Source organism: Chlorocebus sabaeus, chromosome 8 (genome assembly GCF_047675955.1).
Source record: "Chlorocebus sabaeus isolate Y175 chromosome 8, mChlSab1.0.hap1, whole genome shotgun sequence".
Classification (NCBI taxonomy): domain Eukaryota; kingdom Metazoa; phylum Chordata; class Mammalia; order Primates; family Cercopithecidae; genus Chlorocebus; species Chlorocebus sabaeus.
In genome coordinates, this window is record NC_132911.1 from 65,522,851 (window position 1) to 65,544,949 (window position 22,099).

General features: G+C 39.6%; 1 protein-coding gene across 1 annotated transcript in view; it reads left to right on the forward strand.

The window, feature by feature from the left end:
* The window catches only part of CLVS1 (clavesin 1), a 215,624-nt gene that overhangs the window by 86,434 nt on the left and 107,091 nt on the right, over nucleotides 1–22,099 (forward strand). The window contains exon 3 of the mRNA XM_008000741.3: nucleotides 4,038–4,212. Within this exon, the coding sequence (XP_007998932.1) occupies nucleotides 4,038–4,212 (175 nt within the window). The remainder of the gene's footprint in view (nucleotides 1–4,037; nucleotides 4,213–22,099) is intronic.

Consider the following 22,099-nt stretch of genomic DNA (forward strand, 5'->3'; position numbering starts at 1 on the left):
TTATGACTAATGAACCGTTATTAATACATTATTCATTAATGTCCATACTTTATTTGGATTAAGTTTTTACCTAATGTCCTTTTTCTGTCCCAGGATCCCACCCAAGATCCTACATTACCTTTAATCTTTATGTTTCTTTAGGTTCCTCTTGGCTGTGACAGTTTCTAAAACTTTCATTGTTTTTTGATAAACTTGACCATTTTGAGCAGTACCAGTCAGGTATTTTGTAGAATGCCCCTCAATTGGAATTTGTCTAATGTTTTTCTCATGATTACTCTTGGGTTATATTTATTTGGGAGGAAGATCATAGAGGTCAAGTGCCATTTTCATCACCTTAGGAAGAATAAATTCAGTCAACATGATGTATCCCTGGCTAGGTTGAACTGGATCACAGTTTCTCCACTGTACAGTAACCTTTCTTCCTCTTTCTATATTGTACCCTTTGAAGGAAGCCACGATGCTCAGCTCACTTATGGAGGGGGAGTTATGCTCCACGTGTTTGAGGGTGGAGTATTTACATAAATTATTTGGTGTGATAGCCATTTTAAAATTTAAAAAGCTAGGATTCCAGAAGTCAGAGGATGCTGTAAAAAGTGAAGAGGAAAACAATAAGGAAATTCATACAAGGAAGCCAAGAACTAAGAAAATCAAGGTAATCACTGCAGCTAAATTAAGAGGTAGGCTCACACTCCTCCACGCTGGCGAAGCTTCATGACTTGAGACACAGTCCATGCAACTCTTTCCTGCCTGCCCAGTTTCTCTGGAAAAGTAAAGCATTCAAACATTTGGCAACTGTAATGAAGTCCATAATCCTTTTACTTTTCTCCTGGGATCATCCCAGGAATATAACATTTCCTTCACTGCCAGTGCCTGTCCTGCAATAAGGTTCTGGTCTCCAAAATGCATAGAATGGTTTCCAGGTGGAGCTCAGTTTTTCTCTTGGAGTGGATAAGTGTGGATATGTGATGAAAAGATGTGCCAGCTTGTAGTTAAAGGAATAAAATGAAATAGAGATTAAGTAATTTGCTTAAGATCTTCAAAATTAATTAATTCTATCTTCACTATTCAACTAAAAGTGCTCTCCCACAAGCCCCCAAAGAGAACTTGTTGTCAAATGCAATGGTCCTGTCTCCTTTCTATTCTCCTTGATCTTTCCTTTCCATTTGACTTTGTTAACTACCTTTTGCTATTGGATAGCTATTGCTATGTAACAAACCATCTCAAAACTCTGTGGCTTAAGAAAGCAATCATTTATTGCTGTTTATGCACCTGTGGGTAGCTGCAGTTTATCTAGGCTGGGTTCACCTAGGTGGCACTACTTCTAATGAAAACCTGCTGGTTGGCTGGGGAGTCACTGGTCTGTGTGTGTTTCACCCTTGTTCACAGTTCAGCATGCTGGCTATGGCATATTTTTTACTGTGGCAATGGCAGAAGGGCAAGAGAAAAGTGGTAACATCTGAAGTCTCTTAAGAGCTAGACTTGGAATTGGCATCCTGTCATGGTGCCAGTGGTTAAAGTTACTAATAATGTTTACTGTCAAATCAAATCACATGAACAAGAGATAAAAAATACACTGTATCCTCAATGAGGCCATAGCTAGTGTGTGGATGCAGGGATAAGTGAAGAATTGGTATCAGTAACACAGTAACGCAATCTATCATACCCTTGCTTCTTGAAACATTCTCTTCTTCTTTTTCTTTTTTAACACACCCTTGATCCTCTCCCCTTTTATTATTTAATTCTTCTACCTTCAACCGCAATACTCTATGTAGGCTTTACCTTAGGCTTAACCTTTCCATCCTGACTTTCTCTGTGTTTATGCTCTTCCTAAGAAAGCTTATGTAGGCTCAGACTCCCTGATGCCCTAATGCTCATTTCCAGTTTACCAATTGGGCATTTCCATTTGGAATTGCCTAAACTCATAATCTTTGCTCCCTTGATCCTCTTAAATCAATGTTTGCTTCCAATACAAAGCTGTATCTCTGAAAAAGACTTGGATCTTTGAATAATTGTTTTGATGTGAAAGGAAAAACAAAAGCATACAAAGTCCCAGTGAAAACCTGTTCCACAACAACAGGAATGGGACATCTCTAGAAATGAAAAGGGAATATATCTGAAAGGAAACCATAATGACAAAAAGAGTATTAAGAATGATTTTCTATGAGAAATGGTTAAAATTACAACTTTTTTTTTAGTCTAGAGATTATGTAGGCTATCATGACCACCATGCTTAGATAGTTGAAAGTGTGTGGTGTGGGGAGACTTGAGGGTTTTTTCTGTATGGCAGAACTACCCCCACTGGGTGGACTGAAGGAGGAAAATTGTGGCTTAATATAAGGAAATGATTTATAGTGAGAAGAACTATACAGAAACAGAGTGGGCTAATATCTTTATTTTTCATCTGTGTCACTTCTCTCTCCTGAAAAAGTTTTGCTCCCCCTTTTCCCAATTATCCATAAAATTCCTATCCATTCTTCAAGATTATCTCAAGCCTTCATCCCTCCATAAACTCTTCCCTGACTACTCAAATTGTATTTATTCTTTTCATATTGCTAATCTACCACCCCATCCCAACTAAATTAAGAGTTCTTTGAAAGTAGAAATAGGATGTTCTAATTTATAACTTTAAGCATGAGGCATAACACTGAGTTTATACCAGGCATTCAATATATTCTTACTGGCATACTTTTTTTTTTTTGAGACAGAGTCTCGCTGCAACTCCCATACTGGAGTGCAATGGCATGATCTCAGCTCACTGCAACCTTCACCTCCTGGGTTCAAGCGATTCTCCTGCCTCAGCCTCCCGAGTAGCTGGGATTACAGGCACCTGCCACCATGCCCAGCTAATTTTTGTGTGTTTAGTAGAGACGGGGATTCACCTTGTTGGCCAGGCTGGTCTCAATCTCCTGACCTCAGGTGATCCACCCGCCTTGGCCTCCCAAAGTGCTGGGATTACAGGCGTGAGCCACCGCGCCCGGCCCTGGCTTACATTTATATCACAGATTTCCTGATTTCTAATCTGGAGTTACTGGCATTTGAACCAGATTGGAATGTTCAAGAATCTGATTGTTTCACACTAATTTCACAAGAGGACTTGGCTTCGGATTTTAAGGAACACTTGAAGGGAGTAGCAGATTTTGCCATCACTTGCCATCCAAGCTCATATTTTCCTGCTCACCAAAGAAAAACACTGAATCTAGAGATCCTCTAAGATCTTAGATTTATAGCTCAGTTAATTTACTGAGAGAAACAGAGTGAATTTGCCATCACTTCTTCATGTCTGAAAATTATTTAAAACAAAAATCACCTGGTGAATGGGCATATGTGATGTGGAGGAATACACACAGCACTGGAGAGCTGTCACTCTAGTTAGTATTCCGGTCTGCCTGTTGCCATAGTTACTGATGTACTCAAAGCAAATTCCCTCCCAAATCACACTCTATAGACCTTCACTGAAAATAAGCTATTCTTCCTGTTTTATTTTTCTCTACCCAAGAATTGAAGCTAAAAAATAGCATCAATGGCATGAATATTTTTACACCCTTAACAGGATTTTTTAAATACAGAGGAAATAAAAGAGGTTTCACCAAAATAAACACCTCTGATTGAGGTCTCACCTCATTTGTTCAGCAATGATTCATGGTACTGGGGAAACAACTATGATTATGGCCCAATGCCTACCCTCAAGGACATCAGAGCTCTGTGAGGGAGAGAGATGGGTAAGGGATGTATTTCAACAAAATGCAACTGGGGCTGTGGAGGAACCAGAGTATGGAAAGCCACAGGAACACAGAGGAGGGTCATCTCATTAAGTTTGGGGTGCAGATCCGAGGGAGGTGTCCAACCTGCAAGTCTTGAAGCATTATTGCTGTGAAGTTTAGCAAATGTATTTTCAGTACCTTTGGGTACAGGATGCCAATGTGACCCTGCAGACTGGGCTCATGGAGCAGTGGCATGCGGAGGCCAGTACTGTAGCACGCAATGTGCTATCACCTGCTTATATTCACACACAGCTCTCCTTTCTGCTCTGGCTGCAGGAACTCCTTCACAGACATCCTTCGTGCCATCTTGCTGTCGTTGGAAGTTCTAATCGAAGATCCGGAGCTTCAGATAAATGGCTTCATTTTAATTATAGACTGGAGTAATTTTTCCTTCAAACAAGCCTCCAAACTGACACCTTCAATCCTTAAACTGGCCATTGAAGGGTTGCAGGTATGTTCAATGAATGCACAATACAAGACCATGTGTGACAACATCCTTTTTTAAAAATTATTGCAACCAAAGTAATATTTATCCTTTGGAGTGGAAAAAGGAAACTTGGATTAAATTCATGTGAGTACTCCATGTTTTTGTGTCAGCCAGAGTTTTAGATACTTTTAAAAATTATCTTTCATTTTCATTAATAACTCCAAATTACTGTTACCCCAGGCACAAATTATCCACTGTAGCAATAATGAATAAAGCTGCAAGATGTTTGGCTTAATCCATCAGAGAGTTCACAAAAATTAAAACTAGGAAACATCTGCTTTATGAGCATGTCATACACAGGGGAGACATGGGGCTTTTAGAAGCATTTTTGTGCCCCAGAAGTGCACCCTGCAGATCACCACTTCCAAGAGTGTAATGTGATACCAAGCTTGCACTTAAGTGGATCATGTAGGTGCAAACAAAGGAAGCAGATGAAACCCCCTCCTGTTTGTATGACCAGCTATCAGGATTTTGGAGAAGAGGTTTTGGGGCTACATGGAGGGTAGAATGGTTAGTCTCTAGGGTTCTTTCTACTTTCTAAGGATCTGGGATTCTATGAGAAGTAACTCAGAAAGGCAATGCTGCTTAGCTTTCTGGTGACACATTATTACAAATTACTATTACTATACCAAATTAAGGGCATGGTTTGGAGACATTTCGAATCAGCATAGATAAAACTCATGTCCCTTCTTAATTTCATAGGCAGATTAACTCAATGGAGTGACTCTCCCTCCGTAGATGGCAGTTATAGGCAAATATCTGGCACCCAGTGGGCCTCTGATAAGCACGTATGTATTGAATAGATCTTATTTTATTGAAACGTATCCTATTTCCCAGAGGAGCAGAAATAGGGCAGGCATTTCAGAAGAGAAACAGCAAGTCCACATTGCTCCAAGGATGTCAAATTGTCCTGGGTGGCCACATCATACAGTGCATTTGGGGGACATTTGTAAAATTACTTTTGAATGTACAGACTACATGGAGCATCCTGCCTTGCCTAATCATAGACTTCTGTGTTCTTTTCCATCAGTCACTTCCTCTTAGCTCTAACTCCTTTTCTCCAACCTCCTCTCACCTAAGCCTCTGAACATCTGATCTCTCTCTCTTTAGAGCTTTTATCAAAGGAAGTTTTAAAGTAAGCTTCAGGGCTTAGATCATGTGCTTAAATTATGCTGACCATATTTCCAGGAATTTCTGTACAAGCTGCATGTAATCTTATCTTTTTTAAAAAAGATAATTTATTACATGTGCAAGTAGCTGTGATTCAAGTTCTAGCCTTTTATAAAAATTTTTTCTTAAATCAGTAAGGAAAATATCCTTTATCCAACCCTATGTTCCAATTTTTCTTCCTGAAAATGTATGGATTACTTAATACATCCCTTGAAAGGTTCAGTAGGTTGATGTGAACCTACTGAGGTCTTACTGAATTAATCCATGTGAATGTGTTTTAAAAGGTAATGCTGTACATAAATCAAAGCTATTCTTGTGGAAAATACTACAGGACCTTCGGAGGTGCAACTTGGGTCCCATTTGGGCCTCCAGTTGTCATACGCCAGGGTCCAAGATGAATTTCATAATGTCCTACAACTTTAGTTAAGGAATAGCCCTCCTGTCATGGGGAGGAAGCCCGTGGTCCCTGGGAAGCTGAGCTGGGGTACGGTTCCTTCATCAAGGATAGGGGCTCCACCACCCCATGCTTTTAGCTTGTTGACTTGGCCATGCTGAAGAAGCACTCAGGGTCACTGAAGACAATTCTGCTCTTGCTCACAGTGGATGGTCAACTCTGCTCAGTTACTTAAAACGTCTCACTTCAGGCTATCTGCTCTCTGGTTCTGGGATATTCAGATGCCCTGGTCAATCTACTAATGGCTCTCCTAGCAACTTTTTTCAGGTAGCCATTAACCTCTCTGATGTCTTGGAAAAGCCATGAGTGGTACTAAGCAGAGTTCATTCCTTTGTGGTCAGCAGTATTGTGCAAGGAGGGCCCTATACAGGTGTCCATTTATTAGCCACAAAAATTCAAGATAAATTCCAACACTACTGGCAGACTTTAATAGGGAAAGGAAAAGCCACATGCAGCCAGCATCAATGAGAGAAGAAAAGCCACGTGCTTCCTTCCTCCCATACGCCCTCAGAGAGACCTGAAGAAGCCAGGCATCCTTTGGACATGTGGGAGGTTGTGAGGGAGATCCTGTGTTCCAGTGCAGAGAACTTGCTCTCTCTGCTGTCCTGCCTTTTCTAGGGTAGGTGTGAGAACGTGGCCTTGTCAGGGGAATTAAGCAGTCCAATTTGGTGCTAGGCCATCTGGTTTGGGATTTCAGCTGTTTGTTTATAGCATTTGTTTAGGATTACCTGCTTCTCAACATCTGGAGAATTTTGGGCCTTGGGGTACGAAACACTCCCGCCTTCCCTACCCTCCCCTATCTCTACCACCAAATAGGTAATACAATACCTCCTGCAGGGACAAGGTGGTTGGGCCCATCCCAGACAGCTCAATCTTTAGGCAGTGAGAATTTAAGGTCATTCTGGGTCAATCCTGCACTTTGCATGGTTCCAGGATCCAGAGCTTTAGTCCTATTACCATGGCCCCTAGTTCTCCATAAAGACAGTTGTTCAAGGAGAACTTTGATTAGTAATTGCTACATGTTTGGTTCTTTGATTACTAATTGTTACATTTTGAGTTCTCTGGGGAGCAGACTATGCTGTGACTAACATGCCAAAGATTTATTAGGGAGTGCTCTTTGGGTCAACACCTGTTGGGGTAGGTACCACAGAAGAAAGTTGGACAGTAGGAGAAGTTAAGCTGGGATTCAGTCGTCTTCAGAGATGCCTCAGACATTCTGAAGCCAGAACGAGCATTTATAGATGGACTTAACAGTCGGGGCCTTTATATGCACACAGCACTCAGTCACTGTGTGCTGACTGTCCTAGGAAAAGGCAGTAAACTTGGGCAAAGTGGTTCTCTTCAGCCAGAGGTTCCAATGGGAGCTGTTATCTGAGAACTGTCTGGCAGCCCTCTCAGTGGCTGGGCAGCATATCAGAGCATCTGTAATAAGCAAAAGATGTTTGGAATATCTTTTGGAAAAGCCATTACAATGTGACATCAAGGAGCTTCGTTTATTCTGAATCAGGATACATACCTGTGTTTTCTATTCCCAATAGACCCCAAAGTGGATGTGATTCTAGGTAATATAGAGGTGATGGGCACTGGGCTAGCAAGCAGGGGATAGTCTTCTATTTTGGTCTACCAGTTGTATTTCTGTGCTTTAAAAGGTAATTAATACTGCTTCTGACCATAATCATTAAAAAATGGTATGTGCATGGAGTTTTGTTATGCCCTTCATAGACTTATTAATGAGTTATTGTAATAATCATATCGAAGGCCTCTCTTTAGTGATCATCAGATTTTTACGTCAAAATTTATCCTGTATGAGTCAGTCATGAAATGCTAATAGTGTATGTACTATAAATTCCTCCTTTTAGAGCAATGCTTTGAAGAATTGTCATTGTTTAGAATATTAAGTTGCCCCAGTTACATAAATATTCTATAAATATTAGTTCAAAAGATCGTAGTCAAAATACTAATTTTGAGAATGCTTGAAAGTCATGTACTCCTGTTGGGCCGTTTGATCTTTAAATGTGGTCAATATAAAGTCTAAAAGAGCCATTGTATCTGTTCATTACAATTTGTTTAAATTTTAATCAAAGTAATATTTATGCTACCATTTTAATACAGCTCAGCATTATTCTCAGTTCTGCTGGGGATTTCTGGCAGAATGAGAAACATGCTGAAGTCCTGCTCTTGAGCTTTGTAATGTGTCCAAAATCAATTTTTGGAATTATTTTTTATAAATCACTGCAGCCCAGTGATTACAATCAAGGTACTGTGTTTATCAATGTTCAGTCAACCCAGATACTTCAAGAGCTACCTTGCTCAAGTGTTTCACTTAAGAAGAGCTATAGTCTTGTGTCCTGTAGAATATTTTAAAATATTTGATTCCTTGAAGGACCCAGATATTTGTCACGGATTTAGAAAAGTGTGTTTTTCACTTTCTGGAAGAGATCCAGAAAGCGATCTACTTTTTGTTTTTTCTCATTTTCATGCTCATGTCATTATGGTCTAGCCATTCTGAACACTTTATCCGTTCATTAACTCTTCATTCAAGGTTTATTGTGTGACTTTTTTTTTCTGTTAAAGTTTTTTTTATAATATTTATATCAATTTTGATTCAACTTCTTCCAACAATTTTGAGCCACTTTAGTAGAAAAGGAGGTCCGTTGCTTTTCCAACTCTTTCTGTTTTTTGACCCTAAATTATGACTTTCTAACTTTTAGTCCAGGTAGGATGGAATGTGGAGCAATGCTCAGAGCCTTAGCCAACTGGAAATCACCTGTCTCCCTAGTGTCCTTTATTTATTTAATTATTTTTTTGTGTTATGAGAATTACACTTTTTTCCTTTCAACTTTTATTTTAGGCTCAGGGGGTATATGTGCAGTTTTGTTACATGGGTAAACTGTATGTTGCTAGGGTTTGGTGTACAGATTATTTCATTACCCAGGTAGTGAGCATAATACTCAATAGGTAGGTTTTTGTTCCTTGCCCTCCTTCTACCCTGCAACCTTAAGTAGGTCCTGCTGTCTATTATTCTTTTCTTTGTGTCTATGTGTACTCAGCGTTTAGCTCCTACTTATAAGTGAGAATGTAAGGTATTTGATTTTTTGTTTCTACGTTAGTTTGCTTAAAATTATGGCCTCCATTTGCATCCATGTTGCTGCAAAGGACATGATTTCATTCTTGTTTTTACAGCCACATACTATTCCATAGTGTATATTTATCACATTTTCTTCACCCAGTCCACTGTTGATGAACATCTAGGTTGATTCCATGTCTTTGCTATTATGAATAGGGCTGTGACTAACATATGCATGCATGTGCCTTTGTGGTAGAATGACTTATATTCTTTTGGGTATTTACCCAGTAATGGGATTGCTGGGTTGAATGGTAATTCTGTTTTTAGTTATTTGGCATCTCTTTTTAATACTCCTCAAACCTTGGTTCATTCTCTCTGGCTTCCTTCCCACAGCCTGCCCCCTTTTCCAAAACATGATTTGTTCACTTCCCTTTGACAAATTCAAAGTGCCATATTCACTCAAAAGATTAGAACAATGAAAAATCTGTCACATCAATGGGCAATGGTAGTTCATGAGTATCAGTGATGGATCATATTGTGATTAGAAATTTTGACAGGTTGGGCAGATGCATTTCAAGTTAGCAGTATTAATATATTCACACCAATTCTGCAGTCCATATGTCAGACATGCAGACATCCTGACTCATGGTGTATTCATCCAACATAAAACTTGGGTCAGCTAGTCTTCTAAACAGGAGTACAGCAAGGAACAAAGCCAACCTGGCTTCCAGGCACTTACAGTCAGTCTAGGGCCTTACTTCTCCAGGTGTAGTCCACAAACCAGCACTACCAGCAGCACTACCAGCAGATTCTCAGGCTCTGCCCCAGACCTACTGAATCAGAGCTGTATTTTAACAAGTCCTTCAGATGATTTGTACGCATGCTAAAGTTTGAGAAGCCCTGCCCTAAAACTTGGTATTATACAAGAACGTGATGGATATCAGCGTTAAGCACTGCAGACGCCCCTGGAGGGTTAGTTACCACCCGAAGTACTGACCCCACTCCCAGAGTTTCTGATTCCATAGAGCTAGAGCACAGCCCAAGAATTTACACTTCATGCACACTTCCAGGTGATGCTGCTGCTGTTGGTACAAACCACACTTTGGTGTGTGTAAGAGTAGAGCCCACTGTCTGGGCTTCAATCTTGGCTCTGCTCCTCAAAGACCTCAGGCAAATCATTCACTTTCTGGGTCTCAGTTTCCTCGTCTGTGAAATGTGGTGTCAGTACCCTCCTCAGAGGTTTATAGTGAAAATCAAATAGTATATGCAGCATGCCTGGCAGACAGTCAATGGCCACTCAATGTTAGAGTGTTGTTGAAAGAATGAAGAGGCCAACCCTTGTCTATGGGCCCATGTGGCTCTAGGGCACTCATTTAAATGAAATCACTCTCCATTGCCCCAGCTCTCTAATTCGGATCTCTGAAAATTAGATCTTACCAGCCTGTTCACTGGCCCTAAACAAAAGAGTTCCTTATTTCGGCTCACTAGAGATAATGACTTAGGGCGAGATTGGTGTCACCTGCCCACACAGTGGCCCTTGAGGCACTTTTTCTTTCTGTTCATGTTGTGTGATCATTTTAATTATCACCTGACAAATGAGGGATGGATCTTTTCCCAATGCCTTCGCAGTGTGGTGATTAATGAGGCTGAAACGCACCTCTTTCATCCTGTAGGACTCTCTTCAGCAGTAACATTTATAGCATCTTTTATTAATTTTTACAGTTTTCATGTATTAAAGAATATTAGATAGAACAGATGGACGGAAAAGGATATTTGCATTTTGTCAAGAAGTTTCTTAATTCATGTTTTCTTAACACTCCGGGTATGCTTGAAGGACACTTTTTCTCTAGGCAAACTATGTTTTACCTCCTCAGGTCACAAAGCTGTAATTTTGAATTTGCAAGAGTGCATTATGTTATGATATGAATATTAGAGGAATAAATATCTCCTCTAATGCTCTACCTTGTTAAGTATCAATTAAATTCAGGAAGATAATTAGGGCTAATGACACTCTGGTGATTCTGATGGCAGGCTCAGTATGGCCCATTTAAAATAGTTCCATTTAAATGGATTTATCTTTGGTGTACTTTCGATAAATGGTGTTTTCGGACTCCCATGCATTATAAACCTCACCAGCCCTCTGATTCACCCATTTAGGAAGCAGTCACTAAGCTGTTACTTCCAGTCAGTCACAAAGATAAATAGATGCAATTCCTGTTCTCAGGAAGGTCACAGTTCAAAGCAGAGGCGGACTTACAAAGAAATGATTTCTTAAAAATATTTGGAAAAAGAGACATGTACCAAGCTAATAAAATCTCAGAGGAGGAATCCAGTCTAGCCATGTGGAGTCAGGAATGGCATCCTGGGCAAGGTCAGGCCTCAGCTGATACTTAGCAGGTAAGAGTGGAATAGTAAGTGAAGATACAGGAAGTGCTTACAGACAGTGGAGAGAACATGGACAAAGACAGAGAGACAGCTCAGTAGGAGAGAGAAACAGAATTAATTTAATTTTTCTGGAGTGCACAAGTGCCAGGCAAGGAGCTTGTGTGCCCCTGCACCATGCTAAGGAGTTTGTTCTCTTCCTGCAGACTCAGAGAGCCCCCGGACATACGGAAGCAAGATGGCAACACAGATTTTTATTTCACATGGGATTAATTTGGTGGCTATAAGCAGGGAGGGGTTAAAGGCAGGAGAACCAATTAAAAGGCAACTGCAATAATTGACATAAGAAATGATAAGCATCTAAACTAGGATTCAATAACTAAATAGGAAGAAAGATAAGGCAGTGCTTGAGGGTTGGCTGCGTGGGAAGTGGTGGAGGAGGAGTCAAAGATGAAGGTCAAGTGTGAAGCTAAGGTGAAGGGTGAATGGTGATGCTGACCAGTGAGATCGTGCAGACAGGAATGGGCAGGTGTGGGAGGTAATGAGCATTTTTAGGGGTTAGATATGCTGAATTTAAGATACTGTGGATATCTTAATCATTTACATTAAATCTGAACTGAAGGAAGAGGAAGCGGTTTAGGATGGATCCATAGATTTGGTGGTACTTGAAATCAGAGGAAAGAAAAGATCATTCAGAAAAAACCTAGGGAGGGAGAAGCAGTGACTGAGAAAAGAACCCACGTGAAGAGCAACATATCATGAACAAGTTAGACGAGAAGCAGGAGAAAGGGGAGATCAGGACAGGAAAGTGTGAGAAGAATAAGGACAGAAACTAAGGAACTGGAGCTTTGGAGAGAAACCATGGCAGTGCAGTGGTGGGGGTGTCATCTAGAGAGCTCTGGGTTGAGGGGAGGCGGAGGAAGGAAGATAACTCTGCTAAGAAATGTGTCCACAAACCACAGGTGGTGGGGGCATAGAGGAAACTGGAGGAGACGGAGCAGGAGCATGGTGGTAGAAGCATTCCATCTTACTTTCCGTCGGGCAAGATTTTCATGAGAAGAACGTATTAAGGGCCTTCACACAGCTGGGGGAGATTGATCTTGACAAAGGACTGGCCTCTGTGAATTGTTTAGTTCCCGGCTAATATTTCTCAGTGCACCAAAGAAGAGATCTCTGCCTCTCATTATTGTAAAATGAAGTGTGGTATGGCTGTCCAGGGACCCTGTTCTGAATATGCTATGTAATATATTAGCAGAAATGGAGACTATTACAAGTTTCTAGTCCTGTCAGTGTTCTAGGGGAACTAGCATCAGAGTTAAAGCAGCATTTGGCGTTCTTGAAGGGACCCTGTTGGAAAGAAACTCGGTGGAGAACTTTGCCCTGCATAGCCCACCCTCTCTGGTGATTAAACTACAGGTGTTAAAAATAATGCCCTTGCAAAAGAATTAGTAAACACAAGAGGAGAGGAGGCCATTTACGTAACAGACCAATTCACTGTATCTTCCAGGCTGAGCTAGACCAGAGTTGAAATTGAAACAGTGTCATGAAAACTCACTTTTTTCTGTCCATCTCTCAGTCTCACTTTTCTCTGTACTGACTTTATTTTCAGTCAGGATTTTTTTCATAAGGTGACAATGAAGACTGAAAGTTTCAGGTACGTGTGACCTCTAGTGTCTGCGTTCTTGGCAGGAATGAGGGGATTGAGAGATTCTCTGGCTAAATTGAGATCTTGAGCCCATCCAAGGTTCTATACCTGAACCATAGAGACTAACATGTTGGGAGGTAGTCCCCAAAAGATGCCAGGCAATGACAAGCATTTCCAATTAGAAATTTAAGGAGGTAGAAATTTGAGGGACTTTTTTGTTGCATTTTTAAACTTATTGACTAATATATCACCTGGGAATTGGAAAGTTGGTTATTGTTTCTGTTAGGCAACTAATTCCATGGATCGGCTTGGGAAAATTGCTTGACACCTGGACACCTGAGATTCTTTATGAGCAAGAACTGAGAGGAATGGACTGCAGCAGTGGTTCTCATACTTTATAACTCCCAGAATCACTGGATAATTTGTTAAAACCTTGATTCTAGAATCCCAACTTTGGAGTGTCTGATTCAGTAGTTTGGGGTGTGAGGGTAAGAATTTACATTTTTGAGAAATTCACAGATGATGCTGCAGGTGGCTGAAGGACCACACTTAATAAACCCTGGACTTCATAAATCTTTACAGCCCTTCTCATCTTCTAATGCTATAAATCTGTAATTTTACCTCTACAGAAATAGCCTTAGAGCCTAGGTCAGGATGGGAAATAGGTTTGCTCTCACATATCAAATTTAAACGATTAAAATGCAGTATTGAGAAGAATTCTGACGCAAATGCCATGCTCAGCTGTAAAAGATTACTGTGATTGATTCACGATTTTCCTTCAGTGTGGATGGCACCCAGGCAATCCTGCCACATACTGGCTCTCCCTGATGTGGGAATTTCTAGCTCAGGAAGCAGTCTAGTGTTCATGATATAAGAAATAAGCAAAATAACCACAAGGAATGACAAATATGTCAAGCTCATCTTTTCTAGTCTAGGGTAAATACAAGGATGCTGCTGATGATGGTAATGATGATCATGATGATGATAGTAGTGATGGTACCTATTAGTCTGGCACTTAAAATACTTTCACAAACATTATTTTATTTGATCCTCCCTACATTCCTTTGACTAAGTGTAGCAGGAGAGCGACAAATCATCACTCCAAAATAAGAATATGAAAAACATTGATCGAAACAATCAAATATCAATTTCCAATAAAATTCTAATTGCCTTTGAGCCCAACTATAGACCTTAGACTTTTTGTTGTGTTCCACCATGGGAGAAAGTGTACTTTGTTAGAATAAATAAGTGGTAACATATAGTCCAAATTCACCAAAGAAGAACATTTGTTGCTGAGAAGCAAATAAGGCCGGGCGCGGTGGCTCATGCCTATAATCCTAGCACTTTGGGAGAACCAGGTGGGCAGATCACCTGAGGTCAGGAGTTCAAGACCAGCCTGGCCAACATGGTGAAACTCTCTCTCTACTAAAGTACAAAAATTAGCTGGGCATGATGGAGGGTGCCTGTAATCCCAGCTACTCTGGAGGCTGAGATGGGAGAATTGCTTGAACCCGGGAGATGGTGGTTGCAGTGAGCCAAGATCACACCACTGTACTCCAGGCTGGACAGCTGAGTGAGACTCCATCTCAAAAACAAACAAACACACAAACAAAAACAAGAATTGTTAACCCTTTATAGCCCAAAGACAAAATTCCACTGTACATTTCCCTTTTTAAAAAAAATTTCAATAGGTTTTTGGGGAACAAATGGTGTTTGGCTACATTAATAAGTTCTTTAGTGGTGATTTCTGATATTTTGGTACACCCATCACCTGAGCAGTGCACACACTACCCTATGTGTAGTCTTTTATCACACAACCCCTTCCTAACCTTCCCCGTGAGTCCCCAAAGTTCACTGTATCATTCTTATGCCTTTGCATCCTGATAGCTTAGCTCACACTTATGAGTGAGAGCATACGATGTGTGGTTTTCCATTCCTGAGTTAGTTCACTTAGAATAATGGTCTTTAATTCCAACCAGGTTGCTGCAAATGCCATTAGTTTGTTCCTTTCTATGGTTGAGTATTCCATGGTATACAAGTATCAAATTTTCTTTATCCACTTGTTGATTGAAGGACATTTGGGCTGATTCCATACTTTTGCAATTGCAAATTGTGCTACTATAAACATCAATGTGCAAATATCTTTTCCTTTTAATGACTTCTTTTCCTGTGGGTAGATACTGAGGAGGGGAATTGCTGGATTTTTATATTTGAAAGGACTTAATTTTTGTGTAAATTGTGTAAAATTGTGTAAATTGTGTAAAACCTCTTTTGACGAGTAAGGTACATTGAGAGAACTACCCAAATCATAAGTGTGTAGTCAGTGACTTTTCAGAAAGTAAAAGCATCTAGTAAACCAAATGCAGATCAAGAAAAAATAGTAACTGTGACCCAGAGATACTGTGTACCAGTGATTGACCCCAATGGTAGTCACTATCTTGACTTTCAAAACCATAGGTCAGCTTTGCTGCAGTTGAGTTTATACAAAAAGAAGTGACTGACTACTTATGTCATGGTGTTCCTATCTGAATCAATCATTTTTTTGCTTGATTCAAACAGGAACACCATGACATAAGTGGTCAGTATGACAACACCTTGGTATCATATCTGTTTGTAACATTTTTATAAAAGATCTGAAACTATTAATGTCTATATTTGTAATTTATTAAATAAACTATTCTTGAAAATTTCAAGCCTAAGAAATGCAGTAACACATTGTCTTTGTGGAACTGAATTATACAGCAATTGTATCTCCTAAAATAAAGGATATGCAGCATCAAATAACTGTCACAAAATGGCTGCATTAAGCCTACACACTTCATTCTTTTTTTGTTATACCTTTTTTATTAGTTATTTTTTACCTTGACACAGAGTAACTGTACATATTTATGGGGTACACAGTGATGTCTCAATCCGTACAATGTGTAAGGATGAGTTCAGGCTAATTAGCATATCATTATCTCAAACATTTGTCATTTCTTTGTGTTGGGAACATTTAATATCCTCTCTTCTAGCTATTTGAAAATACATATTATTTTTAGCTGTAGTGACCTTAACAGTGCTATAGAACCCTAGAACTTATTCCTCCTATCTGGTGATAAATTTTGTACCCTTGAACAAATTTCTCCCATTCCCCTGCTTCCCCATAACCCTCCCCAGCCTCTAACATCCTCTTCTACTTTTTCCTTCTATGAGATCAACTTTTTTAAGCTTCTGCATATGAGTGAGAACATGTGGTGTTTTATTTTCTGTGCCTGGCTTATTTCACTTAACATAATGTATACACTTTATTCATAAGAAAACACCTAAACTTCCCTTAGAGACTGTTTATTCTCATTTTACACATAATTCTTGTTGATTTGGTCATGTAGTTTCCAATCTCACCACATACTAGAAGTCTCAATGGAGAATTTGGGTTAAGAGGCTAACCCACATTAGCATATAGACAACATCAAGAAATAACAGGGCCAAGCGCGGTGGCTCACTCCTGTAATCCCAGCACTTTGGGAGGCCCAGGTGGGTGGGTCACAAGGTCTGGAGATCGAGACCATCCTGGCTAATACGGTAAATCCTAGTCTCTTCTAAAAATACAAAAAAAAAAAAAAAAAAAAAAAAATTAGCTGGTGTGGTGGCACATGCCTGCAGTCCCAGCTACTACCCGAGGCTGAGGCAGGAGGCTCTTGCTTGAACCTGGAAGGTGGAGGTTGCAGTGAGCCAAGATTGTGCCCCTGCACTCCAGCCTGGGCAACAGAGCAAGACTTGATCTCAAAAAAGGAAACAATAAATAAATAAAAATAAAAAAGAAATAACAGCTGAAAGCCAGGGAAGAAACACAAATAACATAAAATTTTACCATTGAAACTAGAAAGCACCATGACTGAGGCCATTTAGAGTCATGTATCTTAGTAGCCCTAAGAGCACTGGCATATCATAGAATCAGATATGACGTGCACAGCCATAATCTTGAGCTATCTGGAAGAGTCTCGATCACATTCAACAAGCATTACTGAAGCCATCATGGAAGTGCATAAAATATTAGAGATGTTCATCTAAAATAGCTATCATGTGGTATAAAAATTTACAGCTTAAGAGGTAAACCTTTGGTCATTTATGTACCTTGGAAGCTCCAGAAATTATTAATACTGATTTTTTGAGGATTTATGAAAGTAAAAAAGTTATTTTATAATAATAATAGTTTCCATATGACCAAGAAAGAGCACTTTGAAGGTATGCCTTTTAGATTTCCCAAAATGGAAGAATAATACATGCTCTAAATGCCTGGAGGTTGAAATCCATAATATTGTCTAAACTCAACTTCTGCCCCAAAAGTCCTACTCTTGGGAGTTCCTTACACATGCTCACTGCAAAAAGATTTTTTCCTTTAAATACTGCTAATTCTGATAAATAAAAATGAGAAAATGCAAATTATACCCAATTCTACTCAGAAATAAACATTTTAAATCTGGGCATCTGCTCTTTTCATTTTACAGTAAACAGCTTTCTAACCCTTTAAATATTTTACTGCATTGTTTACAATGACTACATCGTTGTTAAGTTATATGATCATGTATTAATCGACTCCCAACTGTTGAATGTTTAGATTATTCCCAATGCTTTCAGTATTGTGTGAAATGATGACGTGAATAATTCTTTAGCTAAATTTTTGGCCACAGGAATTAACTCCTTAGGATAAGCTTCTAGAGGTGAAGAGCATCTTGAAAATGCTCTGCAGAAGGGCTTTTTATATTCACCAGCAATGTATGAGAGAGTCTGCTTCCTGAACCCACACTGGGTACCAAACACAAGTTTTGGTTATTTGTGGCCTCTCCACAATGCCTATACTGCATAGCATCTTTTTGTTTCAGTTTACTTTGATTACTAGTGAGGTGGGACAATTTGTCATATGCCTATGAAACATTTTTATTCCCTTTTCTGTGTTTTGCCTGTTAATGCACTTTAGCCATTTTTTGATTGGTGTTTTAAAACTCCTGTTTTATTACTAATTTGTAAGATATTTTTTGTTACTCAAGGAAATTAACATTTTATCTCATTGCAAATATTTTTCATAACTTAAATTTACAAGTGTTTATTTTTGCTGTTCTTTTTTAAAAGCAATTAAAAAGCTTATGTAATCAAGTCTGTTAAACTGCCTTTGCTATATCAAATCTTTATCCCAAATGTTATATAAAACTCACTAGTATTTTCTTCTAAACTTAGATTTTTTTTTTGTAATTTAACATTTTAGTCTATCTGAAATTTATATTTGAAGAGATGTGAGGAAGAAATCTAAGTTAACTATTTCTCTATGTATTTTCATTTGTCCTAATACTGATTATTGGATAATGCATCCTGAAATGCACTTTAAAAGGTGGATAAAATCAATGCTGAGGACCTATTAAGAAGGACAGTGATGCCAGAGCTAGTTATTCATTCAACTCATTCTGTGAGAAATGTCAGCCAATCTTTGATAAGTATGAGTAATGTGAATTGGCAGAGGATAGAAAGATGAGACTTACTTCAATTCAGCAACTATTTATTCAACTTATCATGGGCCAGAATTTTTAGCAGGTATAGGTGGAGGAACTAGCTGATTGTACTCCCAGGAAAGGATGAAGGTTAACTTGATGTTTCTTTGGTACTACCTGGAAGAAAAGGAAAAATAAGATGGGTAAGCCAGACACAGGGGTAGTTATTGCAGGCTCAAAAGCTGGACTGAAGAGTTGGGAAAATACCTTCACTACTGAGAATTCTAAGGTACATAGTCATAAAAATGATTTTTTTTCTGCTTTAATAATAGACTGGATTTTAGTAATTTAAAGATGTTTAATGGATAGTATTAACAATGTGAAATAACCAAGAAGATTAAACTAATGCCAGCTCAACTGAAATGTCATTTGTTGAGAGGAGTAATCCTTAATCCCCTAATCTGTAGACTCATTAAGGATTTGAAAGAAACTATGAATGACTTTTTTCACTAACTGAATGAGGATTTAATTAAGATATTCCTTTAATAAAAAGAGTATAAGGGAGCATTGAAGTGGATTTCAAGACTTTGGAAGGGGAAAGTTTGTTCTAAAAGAGAATCTGTAGAGAAGACCCAGTTTTATAGCTTCAGAAGCTATAAGAGAAATGACATCTTGATAGAGCTAAAACATGAAACATTCTGCGATCCTTTTCTCAGGTCAGAGCATGTTATCACAGAGTACGTTGGTACAAAGTTTAATTTTTTTATTATTCTTGTGGTTTTGTTCTATAATGCTTGCATTTCTTTAAATTTATATAATAACTACATTAACCCAAGTATAATACACACATAGAGAAGATAATCAACTTTGAGCATAAATCTAACATTCAGTATTTGAGAGCTGTCTTAGCCTGGGCAAGATGGTGAGACTTCATCTTTACATAAAAAATTTTAAAAATTAGTTGAGCATGATGGTGCAGGTTTATAGTCCCAGCTACTCAGGAGGCTGAAGCAGGAGCATCACTTGGGACAAGGAGTTGGAGGCTGCAGTGAGTTATGATTGCATCACTGCACTCCAGCCTGGGTGAGAAAGTGAGACCCCCCATCTCAGAAAAACAAACAAACAACAATAACAAAAAAACCATTTTTCTAAGTTGGCCTACTCTACTCATCCAAGTTTGTTGATTAATGCTGACCAATGCTGCCCCCTTCCCTGCTTCAGTTGTCTGATTTCCTCTTATTACAAATAAACTATAAATTACAAAATTATAAGTCCCATTTCTGCATTCCCACTGGTACCTCAGCCTGTAGTGATGCCAATCCACCTACCCTTTTATCTCTTAAAAATCTTATCCCTCACTTATGATTAGAATGATAGCCTGGCGCAGTGGCTCACGCCTGTAATCCCAGCACTTTGGGAGACTGAAGCAGATCACTTGAGGTCAGGAGTTCGAGACCAGCCTGGCAACATGGTGAAACCCCGTCTCTACTAAAAATACAAAAAAACTAGCTGAGCTCGGTGCTGCACGCTTGTAATCCCAGCTACTCAGGAGGCTGAGACAGGAGAACTGCTTGAACCTGGGAACCAAGAACCACTGCACTCCAGTCTGGGTCTGTCTCCAAAAAGAAAAGATATAATTTTAAATCATTGTTTAATTTAATTTAATTTAATTTAATTTAATTTTTTGTTTTTGAGAAAGAGTTTTGCTCTTGTTGCCCAGGCTGGAGTGCAATGCTGTGATCTCAGCTGACTGCAACTTCTGCCTCCCGGGTTCAAGCAATTCTCCTGCCTCAGCTTCCTGAGTAGGTGACATTACAGGCAGATGCCACAATGCCAGCTAATTTTGTATTTTTAGTGGAGACGGGGTTTCTCCATGTTGGTCAGGCTGGTCTTGAACTCCTGACCTCAGGTGATCTGCCCGCCTCGGCCTCCCAAAGTGTTGGGATTACAGTTGTGAGCCACAGCGCCCGGCTGAATTCTATTGTTGAAACTTTCCAGTGTATTTTGTATTTATCGAAGTATATCTTTCATTTCTAGAAGTTGTGATTTTCTTTTCTTTATGATATATATTTCTTTGAAGTTTTTTTGATTCATATCCTGTATTTTAAAAAAATCTCTTTAAGTTGGTTTTCACCTTTCTCTGGTACCTTCTTGAGTAGCTTAATAATCAACCTTCTGAATTCTTTATCTGGAAATTAAGATATTTCTTCTCTAGTGTGTCTTTTGGTAGTGTTATTGAACCTTGTTTTGTAATATTACCAGAATTACTTTTCTGGTTCCTTCTCATTTGGGTACACTGTTTCAGTGGAAAGATCTGGAACTCAAGGGCTGCTGTCCATATTCTTTTTTTCCCATGGGGTGATCCCTTGATGTGATCCCTTGATGTGCTCTTCCATTTCCCCTAGGGATGGGGCTTCCTGAGAGCCAGACGGCAATCATTGTTATTTTCCTTCTGTGTCTAGCCATCCATTGGGGCTACTAGGCTCCGGTCTGGTGCTGGAGAATGTCTGCAAAGAGTCCTGTGATATGATCCATCTTCAGGACTCCCAGCCATGAATACCAGCACCTGCTCCAGTGGAGGTGGCAGGGGAATGAAGTGGACTCTGTGGGAGTCCTTGGTTATAGTTTTGTTTAGTGTGCTGGTTTTCTCAAATGGTGGTTATGCTAGCAGGGAAGTTGTCACCTGCTCAGACTCAGAATCTCTGGTTAGCCAGGATGTTGCAGGTAATGGAATTGGCTGTTGTTTTCTCCCTCTTTAGAGCAGGATTGTTCTGTTATCAGTTGCTTGAGTTCGTTGGCCCTCCAGCCAGGAGGTGGCACTTTCAAGAGAGCACCAGCTGTGGTAGTAGAAGGGGAATGTAAGCTTGCCTTATGTTGACCGGGATAAGTATTCAAGTTTCTTAGGTAATGGGCCGGGCCATAGAACTCCTGAGTTTATGTCTTTTGTCTTTGGCTACCAGAGCAGGTAGAGAAAAACCATTAGGTTGGGGCAGGGTTAGGTGGGTCTGAACTCAGACTATCCTTGGGTGGGGTTTGCTGCAGCCACTGTGGGAGATTGGTGGGGGGTTCTCAGGTTACCAGAGTTATGTTCCAGGGAAAATTATGGCTGCCCCTACTGTGCCATACAGGTCACCAGGGAAGTTGGGGAAAGCCAGCGGTGACAGGCCTCACCCAGCTCCCATGCAGCCAGCAAGGTCAGTTTCACTCCTGCCATGCCTTGCCAGCAGCACTGAGTTTATGTCCAGGCAGCCAGCATGCAGGACTCTCTTTTTAGCTTTTCTGAGGAACTGTCATATTCTTTTCCATAATGGCTGTACCAATTTACATTCCCACCAAAAACGTACAAGTATTCCCTTTTCTGCACATCTTCGCCAACACTTATCACTCATCATTTTGATAACCGACATTCTAACAGGTATGAGGTAATATCTCATTGTGGTTTTAATTTGTGTTTTCCTAATGAATAGAGATGTTAAGCATTTTGTCATATATCTATTGGCCATTCATATCTCTTCTTTTGAGAAACGTCTGTTTAAATCCTTTGCCCCACTTTTTAGCAATTGTTGTCTTGCTATAGAGTTGCTTGAGTTCCTTATATATTTTAGATACTAGCCTCTTATCAGAAGTTTGGTATATGGACACAATGGAATACTATGCAGCCTTTAAAA